Source organism: Tenrec ecaudatus, chromosome 10 (assembly GCF_050624435.1).
Source record: "Tenrec ecaudatus isolate mTenEca1 chromosome 10, mTenEca1.hap1, whole genome shotgun sequence".
Classification (NCBI taxonomy): Eukaryota; Metazoa; Chordata; class Mammalia; order Afrosoricida; family Tenrecidae; genus Tenrec; species Tenrec ecaudatus.
The window spans coordinates 151087109-151114129 of NC_134539.1; the positions used below are offsets into that span (position 1 = coordinate 151087109).

At 54.6% G+C, this 27021-nt stretch overlaps 1 protein-coding gene across 6 annotated transcripts in view; it reads right to left on the reverse strand.

The window, feature by feature from the left end:
• SLC39A11 (solute carrier family 39 member 11) overlaps positions 1-21839 on the reverse strand; it is a 282444-nt gene extending 260605 nt beyond the window's left edge. For 5 of the 6 annotated variants that reach the window (XM_075562156.1, XM_075562157.1, XM_075562155.1 and 2 more), the window contains exons 1-3: positions 21728-21839; positions 16108-16226; positions 11826-11864 (exon numbers count right to left, since the gene is read on the reverse strand). In XM_075562156.1, the coding sequence (XP_075418271.1) occupies positions 11826-11864; positions 16108-16215 (147 nt within the window). In that variant the 5' untranslated portion in view covers positions 16216-16226; positions 21728-21839. The remainder of the gene's footprint in view (positions 1-11825; positions 11865-16107; positions 16227-21727) is intronic. The other variant, XM_075562158.1, reaches the window with a different exon arrangement.
• Positions 21840-27021: the final 5182 nt, after the last annotated feature.

Below are 27021 nucleotides of genomic sequence, written 5' to 3' on the forward strand. Positions count from 1 at the left end.
TGAACCTCAGCCTCCAGAACCCAGAGGCCAGAAGACAAGGCTGGTGCCCGGCTGTCCCTACCAACGGCTCAGGGTCAGGATCACAATATTGAAGTCCTGGACAGAAGAAGAGGGTAGGGGGAACATAGGACAACATTCAACAGCCTAAGAAAGACCAGACTGACCTGTGTGATGGAGATGGACGGAACCCCGAAGTTGTCACCCATAGACACCTTTGAAACCTGGAACTGAACCTGCCCCTGGGAACCGCCTCTCAGCCAAACTTTGACGGGACAGCAACCAACGTCACCAAAAAAAATGTGTGTGAATGTTGACCGGGAAATGAACTTGCTCTAGAGACTCTCCCACGCTGAAACTTTCGGTAGACATATCTATTAAAGAATGAAGGTTACTTTCCCGGGTCCAGAAAGCCAGGTTAGCAACCCACTCTGATAGCCCACAGGTGCTCAGGACAGTGGCCAATCTGAGTTTACGCACATGAGCTGGGAAGCACCAATTCACTCCACCGTCCCAGGCTGAGCACTGTGTGCCTTTGGCTCCATGTCTTGAAGCAGGGTGCTCTCTGTGACCAGGAGAACCAAGCCAGGAGGAGGTCCCCAATAATCCGCCAAGACCTCAAGTTCAGGAGGAGCAGGACCCACATTCTCTTTGGAAGGGGTCCCCCACAAATCCCGGGGTCCCCAGGAGACTGCTCACTCCCCCAGTGCACCCCACACATTCCAGAGAGCCTTCCAGGACCTCCAGAGCTGAGACCTGCCCAGGAGAGAGCTGTGCTCTTGGTGCCAAGCCACTAGCTGGTCCCCAGCTGCTCTCACACCACCCCTGCTGTTGTGACTGCCACCATGTCCAACGCTGACCTGGGACTGCATCGCCCGCTCCCCGTCGGGATGCAGCTCCGACCGAGCTCAGTGAAGTACAGTGTCGTTGTGGGCTCGTTGCCAAAGCGAGCAATGGGCCTTTCTTCTTCATCCGTTTGGAAACTCCGCCACACTATGTCCAACATGCCAGACCTGGCTGGGAATCGGGTCTCCCACTCGAAGGGTGAAAATTCCATCATGGAATCAACGCTGCCCCCCCCCCCGGATACCCAAACACCCTCCATACACCCTCTTCATCAGAGAGCAGCAAACGGTTGCCGTCAGAGGTCAACCAGTCAACACGGCTTTGGGGCTTCAGCAGCCAGGTGGTCCAGCTGCAACTCCAGCTCTGCCACCAGAGTGCAGGGGCAGCAGCCAGGCATCGACATGGGCGTGTGCCAATAAAACTTTATTTGTGCAAACAAGCAGGGGGCCAGATTGGGCTGTGGCGTGGCCTGCCCGTCCCTGCACAACAAAGTGACTTCCTTGAAGGGCCCAGGCCTGGGATGGGGCAGTTTCTAAACAAATGCTGAAAGCGTCCAAGGACACTTGCATATCAAGGCCAGGGGCCTCACGGGGTTCTCTCCAGAGCCCCTTCCTGTTCCCTCGGGGCGGTGTGGGGGGGAGCTGAACAAGTGAGACTTTGGAGCACACGCGCTGGACTGTTTCCATGGGGGAACCTCTGGTCCTTCTCAAGTTGCTCCACGCTCCCCCGCATACCCACGAGCAGCTTTCTCTGCCTCAGAGGAGGGACCCCACCAGGAGAGTGCTGGGCCCCCAGGAATGCAGCAGGATGAGCCCTGCAAGACAAGCCAGAGGGCTGAGGGTAACCGGGTAACTGACCATACACCCTGTGCACGGACTAGGGAAGGGGGCCTGGCGCGGGTTTGGTTATGTCAACTTGAACCTGTGTGAAAGTAGGGGTGGAGTCCAACCTATCAATCAGGTCACAGGCTGATGTCTCTTGGGGGTGTGGCCTTTTTATGAGAGGTACTGAGGGGCGGGGTCTCTCTCTCTCTCTCTCTCTCTCTCTCTCTCTCTCTCTCTCTCTCTCTCTCTCTCCTTTTGCCTCCTCTGCCTGCTTGCATTCTAGGGGCTGCTGACCAGGGGAGCGCTCTCCAGGGTCCAAAGCAGCTCTGCACCCCCTGGTCTGTGATCTCCCTGATTCCTGCTTCATCTTCTCCAGCGACAGCCTGCAGCTTTGTGAGTCTGGAGGGGGCTCTGGCCAGCATGGGACCCCTGGACCTGCGTTGGACTCAGCTGGGATGCCTTCTTGATAGAAGGTCCTTTCTTGGACATACAACTGTCACCGCTTTTGTTTCTCTAGACAAGGCAGAGAGGCCGACTAAGGCAGGAGGCCAGCCAGGGCCTCTGGCCAGCCCGAGGACCAGGCCGCCCCTGATGCTCAGCAGGGCAAGAGGACACGCGTGGGCTCTTCTGCCCTAACGCTGTTCCCTTCTGTCACCGCAGAGAGGAGGTAATATATATCATTTCCTCTCCCACATTGTTGATAATGACATTGAAAACCTGAAGCATGAAATTGAAAAGGGGAAAAAAAGAAAAAGAGACCCAACTGCTAACGTAATCATCATAATCAGACTCCTTTCTGTCTTTGTCCCTCCCCCAGCCTCACCACCCTCTCTTCTTGCAGCAAGGTGGGATGGAGGGTGGGTGCCCTAGGAAGAAGGACCTTGTCCGGCAGCCACATGCTGCTCAAACAAAGGGTCCAGAGCGCAGGGGCAGACCAGGGGACAGAGGTGTCACCACACTGCCCACCTCCTCCAACCCACAAGAACCACATCTGGTCAGCGGTCAGGTCACCCTCCCCAGCTCTCCAGCCAGCATGCTCGGAGACACATCTGTGTTGCTGGGACCCAGACGTGTTCCTATTGGAAACGGATCACGTGGGCTCTTTGAAATGAAAGGGCAGGGTCCCAGCCCCGGGCTGCTGACGGCGAGATGAATGGCGGCCTTCTAGCACCGTTGTGCAGGCAGCTGAGATGCAAGTGGTGGACGCTCCCTAAAGTCTGAGCCATGGGCCCTGGAGCAAGCCTTAGAATAGCCATGGTTAAAGACAGACCCTGCCCCACAGCCTTGCCATGCACCTGGCCACCCTTCGCTTATCAGTAATGCCGCTACCCCGCTGCCCCAGGCCGGAGCTCCGAGTCCCACGGAGTCAAAGCTACCAGGCTGCCTCCCTTCTCCCAGGAGTGCCCAGCCAAAGAGCAGCCTTGGTCCGAAGACAGAGAAACACCACCTCCCTAACTCATGCAGGCTGGCCAGTGCAGACCAGCAAACGTCCAGAGATCAGGATCTAGAAGGCGCTGGAGGGGCCCGGGCCCAGAACCCCAACACCCACATGCAGGAGAAATGCACCATTGGGGACCACTGCCGTGGAACATGGGCAGGGGCCGGCTCAGCCTGAGTGAGGAGGTGGGAGGTGCCCTAGGTCCAGGCGCTCCCTAGCATTCCCCCTCACGTCCAACGCCCCGGAAGATCATCAGAAAGCCCCGGCGCAAAGGAGGTGAGAGCAGCGGTCTCCGTCTCTGGCAAAGCTTCCTCTGAGCCCATGAGCGCACCCCATCCCCGTATCGGGCGGGCCCTGGCTGTGGGCACACAGTCCACTCCCACGCAGACGGTGTGAGTCAAAGACAGCAGCCACTCCTCTGTCCCTGTCCAGGTCCTGAGGAGCCCTGGTGACCCAAGCCAACGGCTGGTGGTTCCAATCCGCCCAGGAGCTGGGCAGAAGAAAGACCCGGCATTCCCTCCAGAAGACAGTCAAGAAATCCCTGGGGGAGGTTTTGCTGTCACGCGGGCTCGCCGTGAGTAGCCAAGGTCTCGAAGGCCCCACCGACAGACAACAATCCGGGCTCCGTAGGGGTGGATGGCATGGAAGGCAAGCCTCCGGAAGGTCTGTCTGGTAAACACCAGACCGTTCACACCCACCAGCTGCTCCCCGGGAGAAAGCTGAGACTGTCTGCTCCCATAAACATTTACAACCCCGGGACACCTACAGAGCACAGCAGGGAAAGTCCGGCCCTCGGGCCATACCAGCCCCGTGAAATCAAGAAGACTAGCTACTCTCACACGCCTCGCCAAAGAGGGGCCATTCCAGCCACCAGACTAGAAAGCAAAAATGAAAAAAAACTCACGACTATGGATTTGTAGCAACCCCGTAGGACAGGGTAGCACAGCCCCTGTGGGTTTCTGGGACTATAGCCCTATACAGGAATAGAAAGCCTCCTCTTTGCCCAGGGAGTGGCTGGTGGTGTAGAGCTTCTGACCTTGTGGTTAGAGTCCAATATATAACCACGATGCCACCGAGCTCCCTAGCCATCACACCCCAAACCAAACCCACTGCCATGGAGTCGATGCTGACTCAATAGGACAGGGGAGAACTGCCCCCTGTGAGTTTCAGATCCTGTAATGATTGGCGGCAGTAGAAAGCCCCAGCTTCCTCCCATGGCTGCTAGCAGCCCAGTGTCTCACCCATTAGGGGTGGGTGAATCAAAGGCTTGACCAGTACGTCCCAAGAATGACATCATAAATACCCAAGTGGTCCTTGCCAGAATCAAGGTCCCCCAGCCCTGCCACACAGAGTTGCTAGGAGTCGAGTGGACTCAATGTCAGGGCTTTTGTTTTTATGTCTAGAGCCCTGGCTATACCCATTCTTACATTTTCTCTAGAAGAAATCTTTCTACTGGCCCTAGAAGAGGCCTCCTTGCTGCACCCCTCCTGTTCCGACGTGTCCATTTCTTCCCATCCCTCCCTCTGTGGAGTGGAGAATGGCTGGCCTCCACCACCCTCCAAGGCCATCATTAGAGGGTGGCCTTCAGGCCCAACAGCGAGTGGGTCATTGGGAGAAAATGTGCCCTGCTGGCGGCACATAAGAACAGACTCGGGGAGAATCGCCTTCAGAAACGCGTGTCTTTCCTAAGAACCCAGCGTCACCCTGTAGCATGAACCTGGAGACGTGGCCTTGACTTACTAGGCCCAGAGTAGGCCCCTGGGTTGCTGGGAGGTCCTCTTCTTCTACGCCGCATCTCAGACTTATTCCCCACGACTGCCCTTCCTGGAGAGGGTGGCCACCCTGGTGCAGAAATTGCCAGTCAGCTCAAGAGAATCACAATGGCGTGGTGGACGACATGCTGAGCTGCTAACTGCACAGTCAGCAGTTCGAAACCACTGGCCGCTCCACAGGAGAAAGATGAGATCTTTCCACAGTTTTAAAGAGTCCCGGTCTGGGAAACCCCACGGGCAGTTCTACCCCGTCCTGCAGTCGCTGTGGGTCAGAACCGACTGGACGGCAGTGAGCAGCCTGGGCCCCTCCAGATTCATCCTGACATCTTGGGCAGCAGGGAGAGCTTCCCCTCTCCGCTCAGTCACCTGGTGATGTCTGCTATTGCATCCCAGTCCTGAGTAGGTGAAGGGGACACCTGACAACTGCAAAGAACGACGGTCACTTGAGCAGCCACTCGCTCCCTTTCTGTATGCCCTCAGAGCCTCGCGTTCCACGTCCTCGGCTCTCAGGCGAGTCAGCGGAGACCCAGGAAGGCTGGCTCAACTTCCCCACTGCACTTGGACAGCTCTGCCACTGTCCAGCAATTGCCCTGTCCACATGGTCATCGGGGCCTGTCTTGTCGGTAAATAGAAGCAGCTAGTCAGACCACTTCACGCTGATGTCTTACCGGGGGCACAGCCTAGCCCTGCTGGCTAGGTGAGTGTGGACGGGGCACTTAGACTCTCCTTGCCCCTGTCCCCTGGCCGGTGAAGTGGAAGTAAATAGCAGTCCCTGGGGTTTGCTTCAAGGAGCCCTGGTGGTGCTGGGGGATGTGCTGCTGACTGCAAGGTGGGCAGCTCAGGCCCTCCAGCTGCTCCAAGGGAGGAAAAGGAGGCTGTCTGCTCCTGTGTGGATTTGCAAAGCCTCGGGAAATCCTATACGGGCTGCCGTGAGTTGGCACCGCCGTGAGGGTAGAGGGCTGGGGAGTTTGGGCTTGTTTGCTAAACACGCCGCAGAACTGTTCTGAAAAGCCAGGTCGATGGTCCCAGCAAAGTGCTTGGCGCAGCGGGAAAACCACAGTACGTTTTAAGGATGACAGCAAGCTCACATCTTCAAAGTAAAGGTCACATCTCTAAAGCTACATGACTCTGGATCCTAATAGGGGGTTGTGGGAGCTACATAATCTGTTGTCAATTTGAGACTGAAAAGTGAAGGGGTGGAGGTTAGCCTGTCAATCCGGTCACGGCTTGATGATCTCATTTGGAGGCACTAAGAAGATAAATAGCTCACTGGAAGTGAGACACACACACACACACACACACACACACACTTCCTGGGAGACATTCCAGCTGACAAGATAAGGGGAGCTACACTAGAGCCCTGGAGACTCCTGCCAGCACTGAGATGGCTACACCGCCACTGGATCCACAAGACCTCCCACCCACTGGCCTGTGATCGTCCTACATTTGGCATCATTGCATATGTTGCATGAGTCTGAAGAGGACTTTATAGATTCTTATCAGACATTTGGGCTCATATTGGACTTATGGACTTGATCTGGACTTGGCTGGGATGTTTTCTCAATATTCAGCTGCTCTTATATATCAAGCTCTTTCTCATACACATGAGTCTCTATGAATTTGTTTCTCTAGTCCACCCAGACTGACACAGGGTTAATGACCAGCGTTCCTTTTTGTTTTGCTTCTGGTTAAGGACAACAGGTCTCCGGATTAAGTTCATGCCTGAGGCAAAAACCCAGGCCAGGCAGAGGGAAGGAGGTGAGGTAGACAATGCCGGCTACAGGCTTGGGAAGGATTTAATGAGCCTGGAGAGAAATGGCCAAATGGGTGCCCAGAGGGATCCTTTGAGGAGAACTCGATGAAGTCTTCGAAGGGAAATATAAAACAGCAGCAGCATGGGAACCAGACCGCAGGCTTTATGTGCTTAAAAGACACACGTCCCACTGTCGCTGGATTCCCTTCGGCGCGCAATTCTCTACTGCAAAAACACATCCCTGCACCTTCATTTGAGATGTGTATTTCAATGCACACCTGAGCCACATGCCTCAACATGCGTGCACTGGACTGCAAACCTATGTCAAAAGCAACACTGTCCTACACAAGCATCACTTCTTGTTCCGGACAATGCTTTACAGCCAAACCACTCGCTAAGTTCACGGTAGTATCAACAGAACTGCCACATGCCCCGTGGGGATAATTTATGCTCTCCAACAAAATAACTGTCTTTAAAGGGAACGTATACAGGGGACATATGCAAACTATAGCTAGGTGAATGGATTTCTGCGCTCTCACTTAGTTCTTACGACATGGCTCTGCTCAAGACCGACCTCCACGAAGTGATCGCTGAAGAGCTAAACACTGTAGCAAAGTGTGGTGAAGAGAGCAGATGGTGCCCTGCTATCAGGAAGCATAGTGGCTGGGATCTTAAAGGTTCCTCTTAAAACAAGCAGCCGTCTGTAAGTGAGGAGCCAACTAAATCCAAAGAAGCGCAGCAGCCGGTGTGACCCAAGGATTATAAATAAGAAAATCCAAACCCGGAGGAGAAGCTTTAATTCCGAGCCTCGGGTTAGCAGAAGGCTGTGGATGACTGCGAAAGCCCAAAGCCCATTTGCTAGGTCTTCCCTGTGGATTACGCCTCTGGTGATTTCCCTCTGGCTATGGTTCAGCTCTGGGAAGGCCTTGTTATCAGACAGAGGAGCCTGTGGGGTAGAGTACTGCACTTGTAGGTAGGTCAAAGAGTGACAACTTGTCAATGATCCCCCTCCCTCTTGATACAGTTTTTAATCTGCTTTGTGTCCATTTGAGGTTGTGAAACCCAAAACCAAAACCAGACCCATGGGCGTCGAGTCAATTCCAATTCACAGAGGCCCCGCCGAGCAGAGCAGAATTGCCCCCAGACGGTTTCCAAGGAGGCTGAACAGATTCCGCATGAGCTTCCAGACTCAGACTAGGAAGAAAGGCCTGGCGATCTGTTTCTGAAACTGAGTCATCGGAGAAAACTCTACGGTCTGATCCATAACCCAGCAAGCGGTGCACACACGGCTATGATGACAGCTCAGACCATCTGGACTAAATGGCCTCACCTTGTTCAGCTCCACTGTGGGAACCCTGGAGGCCTAGTAGGTTGTGTGGGGCGCTCACCGCAAGGTCGGCAGTTAGAAACCGTCAACCGCTCCCCAGGAGAAAGATGAGGCTGTCTGCCCCCATAAAGACCGACAGACTCGGAAACCCACAAGGGCAGTTCTGTTCTCCCTGTATAGGGCCTCTATGAATTGGAACTGAATTGATGGCAATGAGTTTGCTGGGAATTCGGGAAGCAGCTCTGAGAATCCCCTTCCAGTCATCAAAACCATTAAACCCCCCAGGTTCTGGAGGCCTGCTGGCCCTTCCTACCCACCCCCAAATACCCACACCCTGTTCTTACTGCTCATTCCTGGGTAGGGAGGTCCCCATGCACCATGCACCCCCCCCTCACACACACACTGTGCTTTCAATCCACTCAATGGAGTTGCAGTCCTGCCTACAGTTTCCTTGGGTCATGAGTTCAGATTCAAGCTCCACGTGAGAAAAGTAACTGGTTTATTCCCCGACAGCTACATGTGTATAACTTAGCACCTCTTGCTTCCTACCGGCTACTTTAAAAATCAGCAGGAACGTGACAGCTGACCCTCACAGTGTCACCATGGTTCAAGATAGATTCACGGGCACCAAACAACACAGCTAAATGGAGGTGACATGGGAACTGGTCTAATGGTTTGCTTTGGGTTTGTTGTGTTTTTAGGGAATCCACCAAAAATCACATATCTTAATGCTCAGAAATTCACTGTCGGGTGTTAGCTTCATTGTGTTTTGGTTTTTCCCTCTATAAATCTTGCAATGGTTTCTAAATTTTTTAAAAATCAGAACATGCGCAATAGGGTTTTTTGGTGCCAACGTGGCTCCCGTAACAACATGTGGGCAACGTTTAGCCTGTCAATCAGGTCGCAGCTTGCTTAGAGGACTACCCATATAAACGGCTCTCAGGAAACGGGCAACCCTCTCTCTCTCTCTGCTTCCTGTTGACGAGCCACATGGAGCCACACTGATGGCAGCCAGAGCCCTGGAGATGCTTCCACCGCCACTGGATCCACAAGACTTTCCACCCACTGGTGTGTGGTCTTCCTGCACTTTGCATCATTGCATGTGCTGTGTGCGTCTGAAGAGGGATTTATGAACTAGTATCAGACTTATGGACTAATATCGGGTTTGTGGACTTGATCTGGACTGGGCTGGGATGTTTTCTTTCTTTCTTTTTTAATAATTTTATTGGGGGCTCATGCAACTCTTATCAGAACCCATGCATGCATCAATTGTGCAAAGCACATTTGTACATTCATTACCCTCATCATTCTCAAAACATTTGCTCTCTACTTGAGCCCTTGGTATCAGCTCACTTTCCCCTCCCTCCCTGCCACCCCCTCCCTTGATAGCTTATAAATTATTATTATTTTGTCATGTCTTACACTGTCCGACATCTCTCTTCACCCACTTTTCTGTTGTCCATCCTCCAGGGAGGAGGTTATATGTAGATGCTTGTAATTTGTTCCTCCTTTCTACCCCACCTTCCCTCTACCCCCACCTCACCCCCCACCCGGTGTCGCCACTCTCGGCACTGGTCCTGAAGGGATCATCTGTCCTGGATTCCTTGTGATTCCGGTTCCTATCTGTACCAGTGTACATCCTCTGGTCTAGCCGGATTGGTAAGGTAGAATTGGGATCATGATAGTGGGTGTGGAGGAAGCATTTAGGAACTAGAGGAAAGTTGTATGTTTCATAGTTGCTACTCTGCACCCTGACTGGCTCATCTACTCCCCACGACCCTTCTGTTAAAGGAATGCCCAGTTGCCTACAGATGGGCTTTGGGTCCCCAAACTGCACTCCTCCTCATTCACAATGATATGATTTTTTGTTCTTTGATACCTGATACCTGATCCCTTCGATCACACAGGCTGGTGTGCTTCTTCCATGTGGGCTTTGTTGCTTCTGACCTAGATGGCCGCTTGCTGACCTTCCAAGGCTGCATTCTTTATGGATGCAAACAGCTGCATCTTTCTCCAGAGGAGCGGCTAGTGGACTTAAACCACCAACCTTTCATACAGCATAAGGGTTTGATTCCCACGATTACTCAATTAAACACGTACATATAAACTAAGCTGTGTGCTATGTTTTTAGCATGTTGCTACCTACAAGTTATATCCAACAGATACGCACACACACACAAACTCAAGTAAGTTCTTCCACAGTCAAAAATTTTTACATAATTCCCCAGTACTAAAAATATTTCTATCCTCAAGCAATTTACATTTTCTGCAAAGAAAATCTATTATTGATTTCCTTATCACATTCCTCTGCAGTGAAAACATCTACAGACATTTCAATTCCATCTTCTAAAAATTCCCTCTGAGTCTGCCTAGAGCTTTAAATGCTTAAATAACAATTTCCCAGATTGCGTTATCGCTCGCTACAACTATTAGTGGCGGAAGACAGATTCAAAACAAGAACATAAAAAGGCCAGCCTTCTTGGCTATGCAGTTTAAATAAAGGGCGAAACTCTTTCTTGCTTTGGACTTTGTTTTTTCCAGTCCATTGATATTACTGATGGATCAATATTAGGCATGACTCGGATAAGGCAGAAGGGCCCTGGTGGAGCCCTTGGTTAAGCCTGGGGTTGCTAACCACAAGGCCGGCGGTTCAAGCCCACAGACCACTCCAGGGAGAAAGATGAGGCTCTCTGCTCCATACAGATTTACAGTCTCAGAAACCCCAGGGAGTAGTGCTTCCCTGTCCTCGGGGTCGCTGCATCGGCAATGAGCTCTTAGGATAAGATAAATGTGAACTCAATTTGATTCCTGCTTCTCTCCTTGGAAACAGCAGCAACGAGGAAATGTAATTCTGCTGCTAGGAGGCGAAATGGAAAGGTGCTTTACCTCATAGGGTCACGTTGCTCTCGGAAGTCTTTCCAAACGGCGAGATGGACCAAGAACAGTCCATCTTGGAAAGTTACTTTCAGGGTCTCCCCAAGGATGATGCGATCTGGTCTTCCTTCAGAGGACAAGGCAGTATCTGAATTGCCGGAAGCTTGGGGCCTGGTAGTCAGTATTTTGTTTCCCCTGCTCCCCCCACCCAGCATCAACCCCTCGGAACTTCACATCAGTGAGTGGCTCCCAGAGGCAGGGTGGCAAGAATCGACTCGATGGCGGCAGCTGCCACAGAGTCCTCAGTGCCATCGAGTCGGTGCTGACTCACAGTGACCCTACACACAGCACAGGGTAGAATCGTCCTTGTGGGTTTCTGAGGCTGTAGCTCTTTAAGGGAGTCGAAAGCCCTGTCTTTCTCAGAGCGGCTGCTGGTTTTGAACCGCTGACCTTGTGGCTAGCAGACCCAAAGGTAACCACTACCAGTCACTCTAAGGGAGAAGGATGGGGCTTTCTACTCCCTTAGAGCCTTGGTCTTAGAAGCTCACAGGGGGTTTCCTACCCTGCCCTACGGGGGTCGCTATGAGTCGGAATCTATTTGATAGCAATGAGCTTGGATTTAGAGGCTTGGCCACGGAGCCCTCATGGCGAAGGTCAGCATTTCGAGACCAGCAGTCGCTCCTTGAGAGAAAGAGGCTTTCTACTCCCAGAAAGAGTTACCGTTTCGGAAGCCCCTGAGGCAGTCCTACCCAGTCCTCGAAGGCCCAGTGAGTCGGGGTCAGTTCAGTGGCAGAGACAGATTGGAGGCAGCGGCCAAGAAAGGGCCCACCTCCATGTAGAGAGAGGCAGGGCCACTAAACAACGTGGGGAAGGAGCCGTAAGCACGTGGATGCCTCCAGGCCACTCAGGGACACAGACACAGCCGAAGCCGTAGGGGACACGTGTCCAGAGATGCACATCTGCGTCTGCAGGCCTCCAGCCCACTGCTACTCACCCCAGCAGCAAAGCCCAGACTTCCATCTAAGATCCGCCTCTGAAAAGGACAAGGAAAGGAGACATCTCAGCGCTTAAAGGACAACCAGGTGTTTCTTCAAAGAGCAGCACGCAGAGAAAGCCTGCCCCTGGATCCCGGACCCCGGCTAAGACCTCTGCCCAAGCCTTTTAAAAATGGGCCCTGAACTGCCCAGGGGAGCCCGCCACAGCCCTTCGGGTTCCTTCCCTGTGGCGCTTGGCTGGCACCGGGCTTGAGTTCCCTTGCTGGGCCAAGACCGTTTCATACAGTTCCTCATGTTGTGGTGACCCCCCCCAAACCATGACATTATTTTTGTTGCTACTTCATCACTGTCATTTTGCTACTGTTAGGAATCAGGCGACCCCTGTGAAAGGGCCGTTCGACCCCAAAAGGGTCGAGACTCAGAGGTTGAGAATCTCTGGTTTAAAGGATATTATCCAGATAATGGTGATGTCATTTGCTTGTAAATATATGTAATATATATAATGGTTCATAATTTGGGTAAATATATATTTACAAAATATATATTTTGTACATAAATTTTTATTTGCTTGTAAGTATATTTTATACATATAATTATTCGAGATCCATATATATATTTGGATCATTTATAAATTACTGTGAGGGACAGGGTTGGCTCTTCCATCTCAAAGTTTGATACCCCTGAACGAGGGTTTCTAGCACACATGGCACTGAGAACCCCCCACCCCACCCCCAACCCCCCCGGCAGGGGCAGTCAGCAACACGACACACAGCAGAGGGAGGAAGCAGGCACATTCACACTCAGCACGAGAAGGCGGATTCTTCTTGGAGTGGAAGCCGGGCATGGAGGAAGCTGAGCAGCCAGGAGGAGGCTGGGGCAGCAAAGGGGTGGTGGAGGAGGTCAGCACAGCACGTTAGGCGGGGCAGGGGTGGGGGCAGCAGGAGGGGGGGAAGTTGAACGATGGAGTTGGGCAGGGTTGCAGACAGTTGGGTAATGGGGATATTGTGGGGAGAGCTGGGGGGGGCGGGGTTGAGGTTGAATGGGAGAAGAATAGGTAGTAGAATAGGTTGAGGGGCTGTTGAGTGGGGCAGGGAGAGTTGGGTAGTTAGCGGGGAGGTTATGGGGTTAGTCAGTGGGGGTGGGGAAAGTTGGGTAGCGTTGAGAAGTCGGAAAGGGGAGAGTTGAATGGGGATTCGATAGGTTGGTTCGACACTGGGGAATACTGGGGAGTGGGAGAAGCTGGGTGGTAGTGGGAAGGTGGGCTGGGGGCTGGGTGGGGAGGGCTGGGTACTGGGGACAGTTGAAGAAGGAAGTTGGGCAGGAGTGGGGAAAGCTGGTTAGAAGGGGTGGTTGGGAGGGAAGCTGACATAAGAGTGGGGAACACTGGGTAATGGGGGAGCTTGGGTGATGGGTGAAAGTGGGAGGGGTAGGGAAAATAAGATACTGAGTGGGATGGAGGGAGGAAGTTGGGTAGCTTGGCAGGAGTTATAGGCAGGGGAGAGAAATTTGGGGGATTAGGGGGGGCTGGAGTATGGGCTCTGTGGGGAGTAGGGCAGCCAGGCGAGTCAGAAGCAGCCGCTGGGGTGCAGATAGCAGTCTGGTCTGGAATCTGATGCTGGTGTGCCAGCACTTCTGCAAAGGACTCAAGCTGCCCTCATGGGTTCCCGAGACCATGGAGCCGCTGGTGGTTTTGACAGCGGCCCAAGGGTGCAACTGGGCAATGGCTCCCCCATGTTTCCACACACACTATTCCAGCACACATTCAGGGTTCTTTAGGAAATGTGGTAGTTACAGAATCTGTTGTCATTTTGAGACTTAAAAGTGAAGGGATGGAGTTCAGCCTGTCAATCTGGTTGCAGCTTGATGACCTCATTTGGAGGCGCCAAGGAGATAAATAGCTCAGTGGAGACCAGAGACAGGCTCACATCCCTTTAGAGAAGCCCCATGGAGCTGCGCTGATGGAGCCAGACCTCGGGAGCGGAGGAGCCACATGGAGACAGACGCACGCCAGCACGGAGATGCTTCCACCGCCACTGGATCCACAAGACTGCACCCACTGGTCTGTGATCTCCCTGCATTCGGCGTCATTGCATGTGTTTCATGAGTTTGAAGAGTGATTTATAGACTGGTATTGGACATATGGGCTAATATCTGACTTGGGACTTGACCTGGACTGGGCTGGGATGTTTTCTCAATATTCAATTGCTCTTGTATATAAAGCTCTTTCTTAAACACATACGTGTGTGCATAAATTTGTTTCTCTGGTCTACCCGGACTGACATGGGAGATACGAAGGTAGCCTAATTGTCCATCACCTGGGAGGTCTCAGGAAGAGTGGGGCAGCCCCACAGCATGGGATGAAGTAGCCAGTTAAGTCCTGTACTCAGAAAAAAACAGGCGGTGGGTCTGGGGGCTCCCTGCCTGCCTCCAGATGGAGAAGGGTCTAGAGCAGGGGGTCGGGAACGGTGGAGACAGAAGAGCAGATCCTGTCCCTCACAACGAGTTAAACACTCTTCAAGAGCCATACATACTTTACAAACAAGTGAAATCACTTGTATCTGAATGACAGCCGTTAAAAGGTTTCCGTTTTGCCTCAGAGCCACGTGGATGGACCAAGAGAGCCGCAGTCTGCCGATCCCCAGTCTAACCTGCTCCTCGGACTGACCTGGGGGTTTACAGCACAGCTGGACAAGCCAGGAGTGGGCGCCCAGTCATGACGACCCTGGGGGGGAGGGGGTCAGAGTAGCATGAAGCTGCCCTGCCCCCTGCCCCCACCACCCCCACATTTCCACGGATAATCTGAGATGACTGGATGGGCTTGAACTGCCAGTCTTTTGGTTAGCAGCCAGGCATGTGAAACTGTTGGCACTGGCCAAGGATGCCTGGTGACGATGCTGAGACCAACCAGGGGAATCCAAAAAGGCGGGGGACACTTCTGCAAGAACCCCGTGACCGCATCCTGATGAGGAGGGAGTTCCCCCACCCCTGGCCCACCAGGGCTTCTGAATCCCACTCAAGGCCCCTCAACCCCAGCCGTGGCTGCGGTCTGACATTGGCCACTCGGCGCATTTGAAGCCAGTCAGGACAGACCCTGAGGCCACTCTGCTCCAGACCCTGGCAAAAAGGCACCAGGGCCCTGGGCTCAAGGGGTGAGGCTGGGGTGGCGAGGTGACTGCCTGCCCTCTGCTCCGTGTCCTGGAAGGTCGTCGGTTCAATGTGTCTGCCCCCCTCCCTCCGGTACCCAGAGCAGGCACTCTGTCCAGCCCTGTGCACTGAGCAGGGTAAGGGGTGCAGAACATCATGAGCTTCAGGTGCATGGGAATGGGGTTTGGAGAGACTATGACTTTGTGGGGGGTGGGGGGGAGTTGCGGGGGTTATGCATTCAGTGCACATGTGGCAGGGAGCTAAAGGGGGCTATGGAAGGAGGGAGGGTGTGGGGGAGGTGGGGGTGGGTACACGAACCTACATACATGGAAATGTGGAGGGCGGGGTGTGGTGCGTAGGAGTGTGGGGACTGCAGGAGAGTAGGGGCACCCACAGTGCAGGTGAGGGAGCATGGTGCCTGGCAGGGTTCAGGAGTGGGGGCATGTAGAGGATGGAGATGAGGGTGGTGTGGTATATGTGGGGGGTGGAGATGTAGGGGGAGGGAGTATAAAGGGGAGGTGGGAGACGTGGGGGTACGTGAGGCTGTGAGGCCGTGGGGTAAGTGAGGGGCTGGGTGGGTGCATGAGAGGTGAACAGGTGGGAAGTCTGGGGATAGGGGATGGCCAGGGAGTAGGCCTACGTACAGTTACCCCAAATTGGGGGCGGGTGATGAAAAGCCCACCTGGAGAAACACAAGGCTGCCTGCTCCTGTAAGGACCGTCTCAGAACCAGCTGAGGCCATTCTACTCTGTCCCAGAGGGCTGCTGGGGGTGGGCAGAGGGCAGAGGGCAGAGAGGACGAAAGACGCAGAGAGAGAGTGGACGGGGACCCTGCCTCTCCCCTGAGGTCTTGTCAGTCACCCCAGCGAGCAGGTCCCTGTCCTCAGGGTGTGACTGAGAGTGGACACACACACACACACACAGACAAGACACACACAGAGACAAGACACACACACACAGGACACACACAGAGACAGACAAGACACGCACACAGACAGGACACACACACAGAGAGACAGGACCCACAAGGCAGCAGATCTCGTGAAATCAGCCCAATTCTGTTTCAGGGCCCAGACGGATGCCCAAGCTTGCCCCAAGTCCCAGGAGCAACCACCCAGAGCCCAACAGGGCAACTCACCTGTCCGCTAGAGAAGATGAACACCAGGGCCGCCCCGGCCGCCGTCAGCCCCCAGGTGAAGAAGGTCCCCAGCAAGGCCTGGAGCACCGCGCTCTGGCCTCGCAGCATCCTGGTCAGCGCTGCAATCAGAGAGAGGGGGGTCAGCCCAGCCCACACCTGCTTTGACAGGTCCTACCACTTGCACCTGAGCTGACCTGGCGCAGGTTCAGTGGGGCTGATAAGCCAACCCCATGTCCTGGGAGAGGCACCTTCCGGCCATCTTCCCAACACGGCTCAGTACCCAAGAGTTCAGGCGCCTACCCCAATTCTTCATTCAGGGCGGCCCCGGTGTCAGAAATCAAGCAACTCTCAAAGGAGCGGGGCCAGCAGAGCCCAGGAACGGGGTTACAACATTGAGAAATGTCTCCAAATGGAAGCACTCAGAGGGGTCTAAGTCACCTGGACAGCAGGAGCCCAGGAGGGTCTGACAGTCCACTTTGCCTGTCCCACCTGCCCTGGCCCGTCCATCGCCTGTGCCTCCTTTGGCCTCTGAAGGCAGGTGATTAGCTTATGGGCATTCCCAGCTTCAATAGCTTCCTGTGTCACTCCCTGAGCCCGCCAAAGGATAGGCCACATGCACTGACCTTCAATCCCCCCACCTACTTCTAAGCCCCTTACCCCACTGCACCCAGGGTGGTCACCACCCTCCAGCTCAATCCAATAGCCTGCGCTCCGTCCAGAAGCCCCAGGTGGATTGCGGACAGCAGGTGGCGGATGGGACTGCCCCACAAGCAGACACAGGTTTGGTAAAGGAAATCTCTCCATAAGCATTGGTATGTAGCACAAACCCTCATATAGCCAAGTCTGGGGGTAGCACACAAGCCTCTTGGCCATCCCCACACATCTTCAGGATCTGAGTCGCTGGGTTTGAGGGCTCAGGCCCACAGTCTCAGGAGACAGGTAGGCCAATGGGTGTAACAAAGCCGCCAAGACCATGTTCTCCTTCCTACTTTAGCGAGACATCTCAAGCTGTAAGAGCTGGAGAATGGCCATCAAAATTTTAACAATTTAAGGGGGGAAAGAGGAGCTGATACCAAGGGCTGAAGCAGAAAGAAAATGTCCCGGAAATGTTGACGGCAACTTAAGTACAAGTGCACTTGATACCACTGACTGATGGATTGTTATAAGATTTGTAAGAGCCCCCCAATAAAATGACTAATAATAATTTTTTTAAACTATAACAATGTTAGCCTCCTCGTGTCCAGAGCACAGAAGAGTGGGGGGAAATAAATCCAGGATCCAAGGAAACCACTAGTCCAAAGGATTCGTGGATCCCATGACTCACAGCCTCCACCAGCCTGAGCCCAGAGGGACTAGATGGTGCCCGGCTACCACAGTCACCATCCTGGCAAGGAGGATCACAGAAGGCCCTAAACAGTGTGGGAGAAGAGGGTAGAAAATCCAAGAACCTAAGAAGACCAGACACGCTGATTGGATAAAAGTGGTGGAACACCCCAGAGTATGGCCCTTAGGCGCCCCTCAAAGCTGGACCTGAGCCCACCCCTAGAGATCAGCTTTCAGACAATCAGGTGCTGTCGGGTCGGTTCTGACTTCTAGCAACCTGAGTGCAACAGAACCAGGGACAGCCCTAAGAGGTGAGCGCCAAGACCTGGGAGGAACGCGCTTCTCAGAACCATTCCAGACAACAAAACAAAGCCCAGGCAGGCGGGAAGGCAGGGAAAGCTGGGCGAACGGAACGGGGGCACCCAGGGAGGAGGTGGCCGATGCCAGGAGACCACATGAGTATAAACGGGTGGAAGGCAGGCGAGGGTGCTGGGTAAGCTTGCACCCGGGACACGGCACCCTGTGTCCAGACGCAGAAACAGAGGGACGAGTGTGGAAGGAGGGAGGTACTGCTCCCCCTCCAGCTCTGGGCCATGAGTTTCCGGAGCCACCAGGGTGCCCTGCCTGCATCCCTGAGGAATCGAATTCACCTGGTAACACAGTCAGGGAAGGCAGATGGAAACAAATAACCGTGTTTTTCTGAATCGTCCGATTGACTGCCTGGCTCTGCGTGTATATCACATTACCTTCTGGGCACGCGACCGACTGCCTAAATGAATCCCGTGCATTTAATAAACGGGATGAAAAAGAGGTGGCCTCCCCACACATCCTGCTTCCACGTGGCTGTCCTGAGGCTTCTGGAGGCCAAGGTCCCCTCTAAGCCCACCGTCACCCTCTCCCTGAGGCTTCCCAACCCTCCCTGCTCCTGCTCTAGAGCCCACCTTTGGTGGGTTTGGGGTGCAGGCTGGCCGCCTGTGTTTCATACCATAAGTTGCTTCTGGATGGGGATGATACACTGTCACTCCTAGCACCCCTGAAAAAGAGGCTCTGGGGCACCCCCCGCCCCAAAATACTTAGGGAATTGAAAAAGCGAGCTTGCCTGGATGGGCCACTCAGCCAGGACAAGAACACAGATCCCCATCCTACCCCCCAAAGAGATCCCTGTCCCTGGACACCTCAGCTCACTGCAAATGAGCCTGCAGCAGCACAGTGCCCACCCTAGAGGGAGGCGGGGGGTGGGGGTGGCAGGGGGAACAGGTGGTCGGCCTTCCTGTGACTTGACCGGACTGAGAACCCCCGTTCAGAAGAAATGGGTGTCAGGCTACTGGCTGTGGAAAATTACCAGCTGGAGGGGCCTTTATGAGCACCTTGTGTTCTGAGACACGGACATAGGCCTCATTCAGCTCCTTGGTGACCTTCAGCGCCCACAGGGCTGGACACGACCCCACCGGGCTCAGCCCTGCCAGCTCCACATGCGGCCAGCCCTGGGCCTGAAGATCCCCAGCCAAAGGCATGGCCTCTCCCTAGGGACCCTGAAAGGACTCTGTGCCCATGGGGGCTGAAGTGCTGGAACACTCAGCCATGAGTCAAACCTAGGAAGGCCAGGAGTCCAGGTGAGTCTGATGAGCCTGGACAACCCGCATGATGGCCCAGGTGAGCTCAGGTGAAGCCACCTCGCCCCTAGTGCCTGGAAACCCCTCAGAGAAGCAGCACCTACAGATTCCAGCCGTATCACCACCGTCCAAACAACTCAAACGAGGGAGCTTGCACTTAGGTTTCAAATGCAAACATCACGGTGATTCCACCAATCGCCTCGTTCTAGCTGCTGGTGGTTAAAATTTCCAACGGCACTTAGCAAAGCAGGCACTCAGCAAAGAGAGGCCCACGGGTAGCCATCACCCTTTAAAAGCATTCGTTTTGTGGCCCCCATGTTGGCTTTCCAGTAGGGAAAGTGCCTGCTAGCTTCGGAGAGAGCGAACCATTTAGAGGCCAACTTCCCCGCTTTCTGTGTTCTCAGCCTGCCTGAGGAGGAGCCCCAGCAGCGGGGAGGTAATGCACTTGGCTGCTGGCCGAGCCTCAGGTGGAGGAGGTAGACATGGCAGTCTACTCTGTCTTAAAGGTTGGCTCTGAGTGGGACTTGTCTCACTGTCACACAACACACCTGCCCCCACTCCTGACCCAAACCCACTGGCTCTGAATTGATTTCTACTCATCAGGATCCTATACAACTCAGGAGAACTGCTCGGGGGGACTTCCGAGACTCCAAAGCTTTGCCCGAGCAGCCTCAGTTTGCTTTTTGTTATTATGATGATCAATGATTGATTGATCCATAACACTTGAATACTTTTTCCACTTTTAAATACTGGTTTCAATCTTGCGGTTGCAACGTGGAAGAGGCAACTTCCTTCTTTTTACAAACCAGCACCGGATCACGGAGCCACCACACGCTCCCCGCTCCCTGGCGGGCACTTTAAGGTGATTAAGGTTCTCAGGGTGGGAGATACGCAGTGAGAACCACCCAAGCACCTTGTCTGTACAACTCTGAGTAAATCCTGCTGAGAGGCGCTTCGCTGGGCAATCAACTTCACCTTGATTTCAATCCTTGTGGTGCGGTGGTTAAGCACTCGGCTGCTAACCAAAGTAGGTGGTTGGTTTAAAACAGAGTCCCTTGGTGCAGTTAAGAGGCGAGGCGACTAACTCAAAGGCTGGAGGTTTAAGCCCGCCCCCAAGGTGCCTCGGAAGAATGGCCTGGCCATTGAGAACCACCAGCGCACAATCCACTCTGACCCACATGGAGCCGCTGTGAGTCTGAAGCCGCTTGACAGCCATGGGTTATCTTGGTTTGAAGCAACGAGGGCCCTCAGAACGAGCACTCAGAGAGGGGCCCCGGCGCCAGCAGCACTCGGTAGTAATGCAGAATCTCAGGTCCATCCCAGGCTTGCCAAACCAGAATCTGCACCTGATCAAACTCTGGGTGGGAAGAGCGGGTGGGGGGGAGGGGTGTCACTTTTTTGGCACGTGAAATTTAAAAACTCTCACTACTGCTGAGTCGATTCTGACTCATGGTGACCCTGTGGGGCCAGGTAGCTCAGTCCCCTGTGGGCTGCCGAGACTGTGAATCCATACAAGAGTTAGAAGACTTGTCTTTCCTCCGGAGAAGCAGCCTGGAACTTTGAACTGCTGACCTTGTGGTTAGCAGCCCCACACATAAACCGCTATCCCACCAGGGCTCCCTGAAGGGCATGTGAAGTACTGGTCTGAAATTGGGCCTGCTTCCACAGCACCGTGGTTCCCAGCTCCAGGACCTTAGGGGGGAGCGGAGGGACGGGGAGGGGGGGTTTTCTCCTGCTTTAGGAGTGATTGGTGGGGGCAAGCCCGAGTCCAGACGAACAGAAAGGCTTCTCCACCAAGTAAAGCAAGTAAGAGCGAGGAGGGCAGAGGGCCGGCCGAGGTGTGCCAAAACCAACTCTCACAGCCTCGTGCCAACTTCCTCAGGACCTGGGCAAGGCCAAGACCATAGCAAGCCTCTGTTGGTTTGGTCGCCTGGCAGAACGGGTTGTTCTCCGTCTGCCCACGTGACAGATGCCAACACAGTCCCAGGCGTGTCACCTCCAGCCCCGTGGAGGCCTTTCCGGTGGGCAGGGATCTCCTTGTGTTCCGTTCCTCTCCTGGGTCAGCCTGTTGCTCTCCCTCCAGAAGACTTTGCAGCCAGCCGGCCGGTCAAGTTGCAAAAGTGGAAAGGGCACCTGAGCTGCCCTGGGTGCTGGGAATGCCCGCCTTCCCCCCACCCCCCAAGGGAGTCCAGCCACAGAGATGTGGACAGAGATTCAAAGGTAACGTGTCCATGCTAAAGTGGGGCTGCGGACCAGCCGACCCCATGGCATGGTAGGCTGGCACACCAGGTGCCCGGCCAGATTTGCTGAATCAGAGGCTGCCTTCTCCCAAGGCTCCCGCGGGTGGTGGGCGGTCCGGTTCTACCAGAGGAGGCGGAGACGGAGACCGGTTGTAGCCACCGCCCCAGGGATCCTGGGTCCCACACACCCACGCCGGTCAATGAATGAAGAGGGCCTTGGATTGACTCAACGAAGGCAGGAGTCACTGCAGAAGGACGGCGGGCCACGCCCCGCGACCGGGAGAGGAGTCCCCGGCCCAACCCCCAAGACCCCCTTGTCCCTGCTGCACACCTGCGGCCGGCGGCCCACCGCTCGGCCACCCCGCGGTCTCCCGGGGGTCCCCCCTGCCACGAGGCCGGCCACGTCCCGCCCCCGCCCCCCGCGCGAGCAGAGAGCCGACTCACTGGCGTGCTTTCTGCAGCCCCCTCTGCGCTTCCATCGGCCCGCGGCGCGCTCGGCCGGCTGGGCTGTCACTTCCTGCTTCCCTCCGCACACGTGTCCCTCCGGCCGCCTGGCCCCTCCTCGCGGGGCTGTCCCCGCGGCGCGCGGGCTCGCGCGCGGCCCCGTCGTCAACTCTGCGGTTCACCGTCCGCCGCCGGCTCGGGGACGCCCGCGCGGGCGGGCGGAACAGGCCACCTGCGCCCCGGGCCGGCGGCCTCGAAGCACACGCATCCCTTTGTCCCTTTAGGTAAGCCATGGACATTGCAGGATGGAGCCTGTGGGGAACCACCTGATACTCTTTCTGTGACCACATTTAGAAAGAAAAAAAAGGGGGGTTGGGGGACAAATGCATTGCCATTGAGTCACTTCTGACTCATAGGGACCCTAGAGGACAGGGTGGAACAGGTGGCCATGTCGGTGTCAGAGGCTGTACATCTGTACAGGAATAGAAGGCTCCGTCTGCAGGGCAGCTGGTGGTTTTGAACTGCTGCCCTAAAAGTGTGCAGCCCAACACAATGCGCACTAGGCCACCAGCGCTCAGGCCAGTGCTGTGGGCGGTACGGGGCAGCATCAGCATGTACCTCTAGCCCTTCTAGAAAGGATCTATGCGTCAGAAGAAGGCTAAGGTTTCCTGGAGGTGGCAGCTGCTGAGACTGGGTGAAGCACTGGGCACTTTAACGGCAGGATCAGGTCCATTGCCAGCCTCTCCGGCCCTCCTACTGATCACTCCTGGGAGAAGTTCCAAGGACAACCACTCTGAGCCAGGCTGGGCCCTGGGGCCCAGGGACAAACAGACCAACAGGGTTTGCCTCACTCCTTCTTTTACTCCTGCATTTCTTTGCTTTTTCTTCTACTAAAACTGCCCTCGACACACCCTGGGGACTGAGATAATGCCTGCCCCCAGCATTGGGTGGGAACAGTTCTTTGCACTCAGCAAAGTGCAGATAACAAACCCACTCCAACTGGCCCAGGGCCAGAGGGGACTGGTGAGGCTCACAGAGGGACACTAAACCAGACTCGCTGCCATTAAGCTGATTCCAACTCACAGGGACTCTACAGAGCAGAGTGGAACTGCCCCTGCGGGTTTCTGAGACTGGTGGATCTTCACGGGAACAGTGAACCTCATCTTTCTCCCCGGGAGGGCTGGTGGCTTCACAGTGCTGACCGACATAGGGGTTCATAGCCCAGTGTAGGGGCTGGTTCCCCCCACACACACACCAGGGCTCCTTCCTGGCTTTGAAACAAAAATAATATCTGCATGCTGGGCCAGACATCCCAGCTTCTTGCATTGTGACTTGGGGAGGAGACAACTGGCATCTAGAGGGTAGAAGCCAAGGATGCTACTTAGCACCCTACCAAGCACGGAGCCACTGCACCCCCAAAGAATGACCCAGAAGGAAAAATGGAGAACCCCCATTATAACAAATTCCCCCAGTATAAAGTGAAGATCGAAATCACTCTGAGAAACATCCTGTGGGATTCAAGAAGCATTTGCTATCTAACAAGGAGGACAACACCAGCCAACCAGCTCTTGCCCCATATGGGTCCTTACTCCTAGCAGCCCTCCTGGGCAGTGGAGAGCTACCCTATGGGGTTTCCAGCGGTGTCCATCTGTCTTCCAGGCTGTTACACCTTTCCCCCGTGGGGCGGGGAGTACATTTGAACTGCCAACCTGGTTGGTTAGCACCTGAGCACTTCACCACTGTGCCACTGGGGCTCCTTAGACATCGGATAAAGACAGAGAACCCCCGATGACTAATTATGAACCCAAGCCTGGCTAGGAGATCATAATTGGCAAGAGTACATTGTCTGCATTTTGCACGTTCACATCAGACACCCCATAGGCTGCTCATGACGAGCCATTCTGTGAAGCCAGCCTTAGTCCCCTGCCCCACAGACACACACACACACACACACACACACCCCAAACCCTTGTGAGGCAAACGCCACAAGGGGGGAGCTGGAAAGGACAGAAAGATATGTTCTCACAGTGCTGGAGGGTGAGTTGTCCAAATTAAGCTCCGTGCCTTTCTGGTCAGAGTCCCTGATGTTCCCCGGATTCTGGATGGTCTGGAGATGCGTGTGCACCTCTGAGTCTCAGCTGCCCTTTTTACAGCTCAGAAGTGATTAGATTTAGAACCCACCCTCCTCTGGCATGCTCCAATTAGCATACCAAAGAAAGTCCACTTCAAAACAGGAATGAGAGCTTTCAACAAACTCACTTCCATGGAGGGGATGCCAGCACCCGGAGGGCAGGCTTGAACTGCCCCTGTGATTTTTCCCAGTCTGCAAATGCTGACTGGAGTAGAAGGCCAATCTTCCTCCCAAGGAGCGGCTGGTGGTTTTGAACTGCTGACCTTTCAGATAGGCTCACCGAGCGTTGGAGTCTTCTAGAAGCAAGGAGCAGGGAGGGCCTCCAACCATTTCCTCTCAGGTGGCTCACGGATTGTCTGTCCAGCAGCTCCAAAAACATCTCCTGCGCCCCTCCTCGGCAGGCCTGTTGGAGACAGGGTGTGCTCCGTGCTCCAGGGAAAGGAGCAGAGGGGGCCTGCGAGCCCCCCTTAATCCCCGTCCAGAGCCTGCGGGCATCGCCTGGGTCCTGGCTGACAACGGCCTCCCGAGAGCAGCTAAGCTCAGGCCCCTACAGGACACGGGTCCTGGGATGGAGAGTGCGTACCAGATGGAGAGGGAGGCTGGCGACAGCCAGGCAGGTTCCCCTCTAAGCACCGCTGAGAACTTGCTTAAAGGGGGGGTGTCAGGAAAAAAGGGGGGTGTTAAAAACTAGCACGTGGGAACTGTTGACCTTTTCCTCCTGCTAAAGTGATATTTCTTCTTCTGGCTACACTTGTTGTCGTTGGTGTTCCTTAGGGAAAAGATTCTGAGGTGAGCTGTGTAAGTGTCAGAACTGAGGTCTGCATCCCCCTAACATGACTGTCTGGGAATTTGCTGGGAAAACAAAAAATTCCTGGGATGGGAAACACCACCCCCACCCCAAGGATGAGGACCTCATCCCCGGAGCCTGTGACATGCTACCTGTGACATGCTCACACCTAGGGGCAGCTAGGAGGATGGCATGGGATGGGGCAGCGCTTTGTTTGGTTGAACACAGGGTCGCTGTGGGTCAGAACCGGCTCCGGGGCTCCCAAACACAACAGCAGACAGTAGAAGGGCCTTTACTGGGGTGACTGAGTTCACGATCTTGAGATGAGATTATCCTGAAAGAACCAGGTGGGCCACATTGTGATGGCAGGGTCACTTGAAGGGAAGCAGGCAGGCAGGTCAGAGGTAGAGAAGGAGAAGTGACCACAGAAACAGAGGTCAAGTGCATGAGCACAGCCAAGGGACACGGCTGACCTCTCAGCTGGGAAAGAATAAGAAACAGAGTCGCCCCAGAGCCTCCAGGAGGAACACAGCCTGACCAACGCATCGCTTTTAACCCCAGAAGGCTGATTTCAGACTCCTGTCCCCCGGAATGTAAGAGGGGTAGGAGCCTGTAAACAGGGGGCAGCATGGACCCAGTGGTATAATTCTCATTTTTCACACAAACAACAAGGGCTCGGTTCCCAGCCAGTGCCCCTCGTGCACACCCACCACCTGTCTGTTAGTGGAGAGCTGCATGTTGCCACGATGCCGACCAGGCCTCGGTAGGACTCCCAGACGACGGTGGACAAGGAAGAAAGGCTTGGAGATCGGCTTTGAACCACCAGCCAACATCCGCCGAGCTTTGTAGGTAGCCATCAAGGTGAACGCAAGCCTGACGCTCACGGTGGATTCAGAAACAGACTTGGAGCAAGAGATACTATGGCTGCCATCGGACGGGTCCTGACTGACAGCAGAGGACAGCAGAAAGCAGGTTACCTGACTTGTATGGATTATGTAGAGGTATTCAACTGGGTGGAGCCTAGCGCACTGTGAATAATACAGTGAAGACTGGGGGTTCCGGAGGATTTCACTGTGCTCCTTGGAAACCGTACACAGACGAGGAAAGTAGTCCTTCCACAGAACAAGGGGAGACCACGTGGCTTAACATCGGGAGAGGGGCGCGTTAGGATTGTACCCATTCACCAGATGTGGCAGTTACAGAATCTCCTGTCAACTTGCGAAGGGGTGGAGTCTAGCCTGTCGATCAGCTGGCAGCTTGATGACCTCATTTTAGAGGTCGAAGGAGACAAATAGCTCACTAGAGGCCAGACCCACACTCACTCTCTGCTTCGTCTTCCTGCTGACAAGACACAGGGAGCCACACTAGAGCCCTGGAGCTGGAGGAGTCACGTGGAGACCCCTGTCGGTGCTGACATGCCTCTACCGCCACTGGATCCACAAGACTTTCCATCCACTGGCCTGGGATCTTCCTGCATTTGGCATCATTGCATGTGTTGTATGAATCCGAAGTGGAATTTATAGATTGGTATCGGACACATGGGCTAATATCAGGCTTATGGACTTGATCTAGACTGAGCTGGGATGTTTTCTTAATATTTAACTGCTCTTGTATATAAAGCCACCTCTGATGGCTTTGGTTAAAGACCAGGTCTTTGCAAAAGACCTCTTCGTGCAGGGCGAGGGTGCAGCCGGCCGAGGTCACGGTATTCCCAATCCCTTCATACGTGTGTGGACACGGATGAGGATGGCGGGCAAAGGGCTGATGCGGTGGAATGATGGCGCTGGTAAAGACCTAGATGGTGGGCGCCCTGCAGAGCCTTCACACCTGTCTTGAGAGACGTGAAGCCAGAATGCTCCTCCGAAGCAAGGACGATCGGCTTCATTCCTCTTCTGGACTGTGGACACGTGGTCAGGAGGGACCGGTCCCTGGAGAAAGGCCTCATGCGTGGGCGAGGGTCAGCCCAAAGGAGGGAGGTCCACAATGGAATGGACGGACACGGTCGCTGCCACGATGGGCTCAAACGGAGCACCAGTTGAAGGATGTCACAGCGCAGGACCGTGTTTCCTTCTGCTGGACAGAGGGTCACGCTGAGTCACCGCTGGCTTGCTGGCGCCTGAAAACAACAACAAACTACTGGACAGGTGTCAGCGGAGCTCACACACTAAGATGGACTAAGAAGAAAGGCCCCCTGACGCACTCTGACAATCGGCCAATCCAAACCCTTCCTCTGAGTCGAGGATTCAGATCCCCTTGGGCACGGAGGGGCCATGACTTGGGTGCCAACTCAGATGGCAGCTGACAGGAAGTCACTACACATACGGCAGGGAGTCACAATGGGAGCAGGAAGTGAACACACCTCCCTCAGCCAGGAAG